The 9,526-nt window shown below is 37.8% G+C and overlaps 1 protein-coding gene across 2 annotated transcripts; it reads left to right on the plus strand.

The window, feature by feature from the left end:
- The first annotated feature begins 898 nt into the window (after window positions 1-898).
- Window positions 899-6,280, plus strand: plvapb (plasmalemma vesicle associated protein b). 2 transcript variants are annotated; one of them, XR_006825222.1, is made up of 9 exons: window positions 899-1,353; window positions 1,722-1,898; window positions 2,293-2,365; window positions 2,690-2,891; window positions 2,974-3,193; window positions 4,219-4,368; window positions 4,598-4,726; window positions 4,879-5,014; window positions 5,522-6,280. XR_006825222.1 is itself a non-coding variant. In XM_046050429.1 (8 exons), the coding sequence occupies exons 1-8, from the start codon at window positions 1,150-1,152 to the stop codon at window positions 5,528-5,530; spliced, it is 1,164 nt and encodes a 387-aa protein (XP_045906385.1). In that variant the 5' UTR covers window positions 899-1,149; the 3' UTR covers window positions 5,531-6,280. The 2 variants fall into 2 exon arrangements, 1 of the variants encoding a protein (XP_045906385.1); XM_046050429.1 differs by lacking the exon at window positions 4,879-5,014.
- Window positions 6,281-9,526: the final 3,246 nt, after the last annotated feature.

Consider the following 9,526-nt stretch of genomic DNA (forward strand, 5'->3'; position numbering starts at 1 on the left):
ACAGTTTTGAAATACTAGAACTAGGTGATTTAAATTTTATGCTACTTTTTACTTCTGCTCTACTACATTTTACATTTAAAACACATGATTATCCACAAAGTATCATACTTATTTTAATCTATCATAATGCAAGTTTGACACAAGCCCCATATTAACTTCATATAAAGCTTTGAATACATTGTTTGCAAAGAATGAGGACGGTAGATTTTGTCCCCTGTCACAGTGGAAGTGGATTAAGCAGGGATCTGGCCAGTAGGAACAGGATGTATGGTTACAGCAAGCAAAACATGTTTCAGAAGACTTACCTGACTATTGTCTAAAGACAAACTTAAAAAAATGTGAACCCATTCTTTAATTATGAGGTGATCTTTGCAAACAACAGAAGTAGAGAAGCTATTACTGCAGCAAGAAAATTCAAAAAGCCTAGAACATGATCTATAGTAACATGAGACGGATCCGTTTTTTGGCATCAATCATAGTATTGAAACTCAAAGCAAGACTAGTATCAGTAAAATTGGTCCTTTTGGGGAACGATCCACCCACTCTTAGTGCACCTACACTGAGTCTGGAGTAAAGCAGGAGTATTAGATAAACTTTTAAAAGAAAAAATATTTGCATATTCAAAAAGCCTGGAGTTGACACAAATTATTATTCCAAGCGGAGTATATTTATGTGTATTAAAACCTTATTTAATCTTCCTGTCCCAGCAATTTCCTTTTGTTTATATTACTAGGAAGATTTGTGATCACTTGGGCAGTGGTGCAGCTGGAGGCTGTAACTGTGACAGAGGTCGATGAGGGAGGAGGGGAAGGGGGGCGTGGCCTGGGCCAGGATGGACTGGAAGTGTGACTCCAGCAGCATTTATAAACATTGCCCCTTTACACACCTAAGGGTCATTGTTTACATCCATCCATTGATGCCATTTCTGCCTGTATGTTTCTGCACCTTGGCAGTGTGGCAGAGCTGTAGGAGACAAAAGAAGAGCAATAAACAGCTCACTACTGGGTTTTCTTCCATTACTGTGTGACAGTGCTCACCTTGAAGCCTTAGCACCTTTTCTGCAGAGAAGATCACCTTGTGGATTTTGGCAAAAACAATTCCTGTTTAGATCTCTCAACACCAGCTGCCACCATTTCACCTCCAACAGCCATGTACAGCTCCAGCTACTCCCGGGCCAAGTTTGGCCTGGAGGCCAGGGAGCCCCTGCACAAGCCCAAAGGGAAGAGCTGCGGCTACTACATGAGGATTGTCTTCTTCTTTTCCTCTCTGATCCAGTCTCTGATCATCGTCAGCCTGGTGCTCTTCCTCATCTACGGACAGCCAGAGAAGTCTGCAGAGGAAAAGAGGGTCAAGGTCAGTAATTTCTTCTACAATAACTCATTAGTTTATTTTGTCAGGTATTAAAGGCCCTCTTCCAGACATGTTTTAAGACATAAAAATACTCGTCTTTGAATAATAATTTGTGTCTGATGTAGTTTATCCACAAACAAATCTTAAAATCACAGACACATTTTTAGTGGAAGGGGACTTCAGAAATTAAATGGGCTTATTTCTGCAGCAGCTTTCAATCAAACTCTTGTGTGTTTGTGCAGGCTGTTATAACTAATACTTTTTATTGGCATACTACTATTATCTTTTCATTTCACAGCATTATATCAACATGTTCATTGCTGTAAAATATAGTGAAGATGATGCCAAGTGATCTGATTGTTATTCCGAAGGAGCTGGAGCTGAACTTCAACAGGCTGAGTGAGATCAACATCCAGCTGAGAAAGGACAAAGGCGAGCTGGGAGCTCAGCTGGCAGCCCGCACAGCTGAGAAAGGTGTTCTGGAGAAACAGTTGGTAAAGCTGAAGACTGATGCCAACAACACAGAACATGGGCTAAATGTCAAGTTAGTAAGTAGATGACTTGTTTTATATTTTGCTAAGATGTAATGAGAAGCAGGTAATTTTGTGCAGCTGTTTTTAACTCCTCTTTGAAATATTATCTTTACAACAAGAACATACCAAGGTTAAAAGTAAGGTTTTTACAATGTGCAAATTATACAGTATGATTGTTTCCTCATTCACTAGAAATTTAAAGAATCTTTCACAGAAACTCACTAGAAATACCACTCTGTAAAAATACTTGATTACATGTAAAAGTCCTGTCTTCAAAATGTTACTTAAGTGAAACCATGTGTAATGAGGTAAATGTACTTCAAGTACTTGATGCAAAAAATGCCCCCTGTGACTGTTATATATTATATCATTACATTACACATTTAAATTTTTTAAATTTAATTTTAAGGCTACCTGTATGAGTAGCGTGATGGTGCGGCGTCCGCCTCCGTTCCAGCCCCCTGTTACGGTCAACAGCAACAGTATGTACTCCAATACCATACTTTTTGGGAAAACTTAGTTTAATGGTCTAATACTGTTTAGATAATGTGAAAAATTACTATTAAACATTCCCTGCATCAGAAACAGAATTGACTGTAAAATAATAATATATAGTATGCAAGGAAAGCCAACAGTTTCAGACACAGTTAAGTAAAAATAATATTGTTGTAAGTAATGGCTTTAATAATGGTTAATAAACATTAAGAACATAAGAAGTGAGAATAAGAAACCAGAATATTAAACAAAACAAACAGAAACTGTTAAAGTTTTGCTGTGATTAAGTTGGTTTTCACTGAACCCTCCAGGTGAAATAAAGACTCTGCAGACCCTCAACGCGCAGCAAAAAGCTAGAATAAATTTAATTGAGGCAAACTTCACTCAGATGGTTCACTACCTGAGTCAGGAGAGAGACAACGCTCTCAAAGACCGAGACACACACCACCAAGATGCCATCACCCTGCGCCGGGACAATACCATGCTAAAGGAGCAGCTGATCACCTACACCAGGTACGGCCTGTTAGTCTGTCTGCTCCGTGTGTACAACTGAAAATATTAAGATTAAACACATATTTTTGTTTGATTTATTTAGGAAGTGCAAAGAGGACTTTGCTCATTCTTTGGACGGGATCCAAACGGTGACCAGGGATTTTCTGAACAAGATCAACAACCTGTTTCCCCACCAGATGACCTTTCACCTCACCTGTGACAGCCAGAAGGAGCAAATGGAGAAGATAAGAAACAGCTGCACGAACTTGTCCAGAGACGTGGAGCATAAGTTCCAGCTGTATTTAGACAAAGTGGGCAACAAGGTGTGTGCAACATATTTTGTGATTCTAGGAGGTGTGTGATTCTCTGACTTGATGGTAGTATTTTAAATGACAGATGGATAGTCTCTAGTCCAGGGCTTCTCTCTAACTCCACACAATGTGTGCTGGAATACACAGTTTTGAGATGCGTTAGGCAATGAAATAACTATTTTGCATTAATAGGAACTAGAATAAACTCAAATATAGACCAATATGTAGCGGTGGAAGAAGTACTCAGATTCTCCATAGGTAAAAATCCTGCATTACATTTATTAGGTAAAAGTACAGAAGTATTATTAGCAAAATGCACATAAAGTATTAAAAGTACTCACCCTACGGAAAAATGTCAATCTAGGGGTCTGGTTCTTCAAAGTGATCACAAGATAAATCTGGTAGGAGAGACAAAAAGTTCTGCTATACAATGTTCAGACTTTGTCTAATCCTTTTTTATTAAATTTGATACTTTTACCTCTTCAGGCCTTGAAAAGTAATTTATATGAAACCATCTGATCAGTTTAGAGATTCTTTTGTGGAACTGATAACAACTCATCTGCCTCATTCATGATAAATCTAGCTAAAGAGACAGACATCCTCTGAGGCAAACTCAGGGTCAAAGCAGAGTTGAAGCGTATGGCTCTGCTGATACAGCAGCACTGTGCAGGACAATAAAAACATGCCCTCAGCAAGTCTCTACGCTATAAAGCAATATTTCTTATAGATACAACAATCACTGCGATGTCAAAAATAATCTTTTTGCTTTGCTGCTGGAATGTGTCTTCACTGTGGATGTTCACATTTTTTCTTACCTTCTTTATCAGTTATTTTTATGCAGGCACAATTTCAACTTTTCCATGAACAAATTAATCATTTCTTTGTCTGGATCTGGAAACACATTAGGTGCAATCGAATAAGACACCTTCAACCACAGGCCATTTATCTGAGAGACTCTTTCTACCTTTTTCTGTCATCACACACAAGTCATGCATTAGTATATCACACTTCTTAAAAAAAATGTTTTCTTCTTCCAGGTAGCCGAGATCCAAGACCTGTCTAGTCGTCTGGAAGTGCAGAACTCCCATTTGACCTCTGATTTGCAGCAGTGTGAACGCAATCACAGCGTGGCAGCCCGTGAGGCCGCCAACCAGCTACAGCTCAAGCAAAAGGCTCATGATGACCAGGTAGATGATATTTGTGCATAGATGTATGTGTGTAGGTGGGAACCAAGGGAGTGGTCCATGGAACCAGCTGATTCAATCAGTATCTGGTTATAAAAGTAAATTTGTGATTATCTCCTCCTGTTTTATCTGTTTCCACAAACCTGAATCATACAGTTGCATAAGAGATGTAAAATGAATGTTTTTTGTACATTGTTTTCCATTTGAAATAACACATGCATATTGGGTTCAGGTGGAGAAATTACTGATTGAGCAGAACCGGCTAAGAGATCAGAAGAAGCTGCAGGAAGACAGTTTGGCCCTGAAAGAGAGAGAGCTACAGACCCTCCAACAAAGGCTCTCTGCTCAGTCCAATATTAAGGTAAATAAATAAATAAGACCAGACATTTGCTCTGTATGGGAGTCAGGACAGATATTGATTTTTGTGTACATGTTATGCATCTAGGCTGAGGTCAGTCAGGGGATTCAAACAGGCAACAAACTAGCATGTAATCCCTATTGTTTAACCTTCAGGTCATTGCTGCTCTCAAAAGACCATCTGGCTAAATGTCTTGGATTTGGCTTTCTCATTGTATGCACAAGAGTGCCATCCATCCCTGTGTTTTTAAATAAGATTGGCTCCCCTTATCATATGGACTGCAGTGCAGAGGCAAGTGGACTCAGCAGAAAAGAGGAATCTGAGGGCAGCTGCGGCAGGAAGGATGGACAAGCAAGATAACAAAGGAAAACCATTATTATGGAGTCACCTTAGTTTTGCATTTTAGCATGCTAACATTTACATAGCACCAAACACAAAGTTCAGCTGAGGCTGATGGGAATGTCATCAGTTTTTCATGTATTTATTTTTTACATTTTTGACCTGTTGATAGCTCCACACAAAAGTGAACCAAATTTCATGACAAAGCATCCGGTAGTTGAGATATTTCAGTCTGGACTGACCGCTGTTGCCCTCGCTAGAGCTACTGTGCTAGCATGGCTACAGAGAGCACAAAAGACAAACTTTAGCTCACTTCCTCAATGCTTGCACTTCATACTGTCTATATGTCCCTCATTCAATGGATCCTCTTTGTCTCTTCTCCAAAAATTTATTCTGTAAACTATATCAACGTTAATTTTTTTGATATTTAATTCTAATAATCAATGTTTTGTCTTCCAGGTGAGATGAAACGAACCTGAAGAATCATTACTGAAGGCATCAGTAGTGTGCCACAGTCATTAACATTTTGCCTTTAAAGAATTTTCTGAGGACATGTATATATTCTTGATACAACACACTTCAACACAACTTGTAAATACTCTCTGCGTCTATATTAAGGAAACATTTACTGTTGTTGATCTGTGCATGCTTTGTTTAGCTCTACTTGGAATAGAAGATTCATGTGTCTTACTTGTTTTTGAGTTTAAACATTTTCTGTGAAAAGCCTAGGTTAAATGTAAAATTTCTATGACACTTGTGTAAATATTTCCTATTTTGTGTCACTTACTGTTGTTTGTGTAGTTAGGAAAACCAACACTGGGCAATGTTTTCCTTAACATGCAATTGAAATTGTTCAAAAAAACCAGAATCACTCCTTTACTGTATTGTCCTTAGCCTGTTTTGTCTCTCTAGTATTAAAAATACAACAAAGACCTAGACAGGACTTTAGGCAGCAGCTTCTCACATGTGTGCTATAAACAGTAGTCTCAAAATAGCTACATTTACATTTCCTACTGATTCACAGATGTTTGAATTTCTACTGCAGCCCGGATGTCAATTCATTCAATGACCATGTCATAAACACATCATCACACTTGCAGTCATTAGCAGTCGTAAATATTATATGTAAAAAATGAGAAGAAAGATGTACATGTGTTACACTGAAAGTAGTAGTTTTTATGGATAAATCATCAAATAAAAGTTGAGACTATAAATATATTATTTGCCATTGTACAGTGCATTTTTCAAGGACAGTACAGAAGCTGCTTTATGAACTGTTCTAAAGATTTACTACTTCCTTTTCCAGCACAAGGTGATGAGCACATACAGAACTGTCACTGGAAACAGCCAGTGTTTTCTTTGACCTTTTTTATTATTATTATGGATTCAGTTTGGTACAGAATTGAAGAGAAGAGAGTGTATAATTTTATACTGTGTACTGTATAAAGCAGTAGAAGAACATTTACAAATACATAGTAAGTCTAGTTATATTTAATTTAGAGTCTGAGGGTAAAGTAGATATTGGGGTTTAGAATATGCATTTTCATTTTTTCTTTATAGAACATATTTCCATTTATAGATTTACATATTTTACTTTTACCCAAAAGTCAAACCAAATGCCTTTCTTGTACCCATGTCATTGCTTCTCTCTTTTTAGTTGCTCTGTGTCAATACATAAGGTTGTTTTCTTTCTTTCTTTTATTCACGTACTACTGTGTTGTGACCCTGCATTTCACTATGTTCTAATTTGAATGTTTAATATCTTACAATGTCACAAAAATGTCATCCCTCTGGATTTTGTGGATACATCAGAGGTATTGGTATTTTTAAAGTCTTGGTGAATCATAACAAAAAACAACAGATAACAGTTCATAAATTTCCAGCATTTAAAGACAAGTTTTCATGAAGAGTGCAGCACTTCATTTGCAACAGTTATATTTCAACAACTCTTCTTTATTGACATCAGAATGGTGTTTTTTTCTTACTCATATTACAACTTGTAATTTTTGAGAACTCCTGAGTTTGCTCATTTTTCTTTTTGAAAAATTACACTGTCATTTAGACTGAACATATATTTGATATTCCTATGTTGCATAAGAAAACCTACAAAGATAAACTCCCAGGCTCATTGGACAGGTGAGTGAGTCTGCCTCCTTTCCTCAGGAAATCCTTTGTTTAACATGAAGTGTCTTCGATCCTAGATATTGACTTGAACACACACTCACACACACCCTGACTTTAAATCAAAGGGATACAGGGTGGAACTGACCGTACTGGACCTGGTTACGTCAACCTCGCATTTCAGGACAGCCATTAATCAAAAGCACAGGAAACTGACAGGCAGCTTAAAGTTATGCTCTTTATTAAGCTGTGAACCAAATCATGACACAAAAGTTATTTTGTAAATATAAATACATCAATCTGAGTTCTAAAATTAAGTATGGAACCAGTGATAAGCGTTAATTTGTCTTATGCATTCGTCTTATCCATTTAATGTATTCATTTAAAAGGTAGAAATTGAGGATTATAATGATCAAACCATCAATATTGTATGAATCTGAAAACATTTCTGTTTGCCACTGCTTATTATGAAGTTACATTTTGTTCTATTTATTCCCATCTCTCACTGCGCTGTAATTTTTTTACTCTTGATTATTCAGCGTGAATCCATTTTTGCTTATTTTCACCATGCTAGCATGTTCACCACTTTGGTCCAGACTGAAATATCTCAACAACTATTAAATGGATTTCCATGACATCTTGTGCAGATATTCATCTTCTCCAGAAGATGAAACCTACTGGCTTTAATGATCATCTGGTCTTTCCGCTGGTGGCACTATGAGGTTGATATTTGTGGATTGGAGTGAAAGCTTTCAACAACTATTGACTCCTAATGACTCTGATGATTACCTGATTTCTCCTCTAACCAGCAGGTCAAACTTTTCACTTATCAAGTAAAAAATCTGAACTGTGAAGAACAGGGCATGTTGAATGTGTTGAATGCTTAATGTTCGAGAATTTTTGGCTCCTCTTTTTAAATTAAAAACAGAATTCTACAGCTATGCTAGTGACTCTGTGAGGCTGTAACATGCTAATATGCTCACAATGACAACACTAACATGCTGATGTTTAGCAGGTTGAGCATCAGAATCGGGAAGAAAGGGGATTTAAGTGACTTTGAACGTGGCATGGTTGTTGGTGGCAGACGGGCTGATCTGAGTATTTCAGATAAAGGATTTTCACGCACAACCATCTCTACAGTTTACAGAGAATGGTCTGAAAAGAGAAAATATCCAGTGAGCAGCAGTTGTGGGAATTAAAGTGCCGTTGTTGATGTCAGCAGTCAGAGGAGAATGGGCAGACTGGTTAAAGATGACAGAAAGGCAACCGTAATTCAAATAACCACTTGTTACAACCAAGGTATGCAGAATATCATCTCTGAACTCACAACACGTCCAACCTTAAAGCAGATGGACTACAGCAGCAGAATACCACACCGGGTGACACTCCTGTCAGCTAAGAACAGGGAAATGAGGCTACAATTTATACACGATCACTAAAATTGTAAAATAGAAGAGTGGAAAAACTTTGGCTGGTCTGATGAGTCTCGATTTCAGCAGCAACATTCAGATTGTAGGGTCAGGCTTTAACATAACTGACTAAAAGACTTTAGGTATAAACAACATGAAAGCATGGATCCATCCTGGCTTGTATCAACGGTTCAGGCTGGTGGAGGTGTAATGTAGTGCGTGATATTTTCTTGGCACACTTTGGGCCCCTTAGTACCAGCTGTTTTCTTGAACATGACAATGAGTTCACTGTGCTCCAATGGCCTCCACAGTCACCAGATCTCAATCCAATAGAACACCTTGTTGAAAGTATGCCACGACGAATTAAGGCAGTTCTGAAAGCAAAAGGGGGTCCAACCCGGTACTAGCAAGGTCTACCTAATAAAGTGGTTAGTGAGTGTATTTATCCATCTTAGTTTAGCGTGTTAGCATGTTGAAATTTGCTGAGCACAAAACATTTTTAAAAAAAAGTACAGCGGAGGCTGATTAGTTTTGTAGTATTGGACATTTTAAAATGTCAACTCTGGCAGTGGTGTTCAAACAAAAGATAAGGGATCGTCAACATTATTACAATTCCTTCTGCACATACATTTGTACAAAAATGTCATGGCAATCCATCCAATATTTGTTGATCTGAACATCATGGTGGGGCTAGAGGAAAAGTCAGAGGGTCACATATGTATATCCTCTGGAAACCATATAAGTGTGGTGCTAAACCATCTAGTAGATGTAGAGATATTTCACTGAATAAATTAAAGTTTGACCTGGAGGTGCAAGAGGAAATGTCAGAGGATCACCAGAGTAATTAGGATACATCCTCTGAGGACTCAAAATTTCATGGCAATCCATGTAATATTGTTGAGATATTTCAGTCTGGACCTAAGCGGTTTTTCTT

Source organism: Micropterus dolomieu, linkage group LG05 (genome assembly GCF_021292245.1).
Source record: "Micropterus dolomieu isolate WLL.071019.BEF.003 ecotype Adirondacks linkage group LG05, ASM2129224v1, whole genome shotgun sequence".
NCBI lineage: Eukaryota > Metazoa > Chordata > Actinopteri > Centrarchiformes > Centrarchidae > Micropterus > Micropterus dolomieu.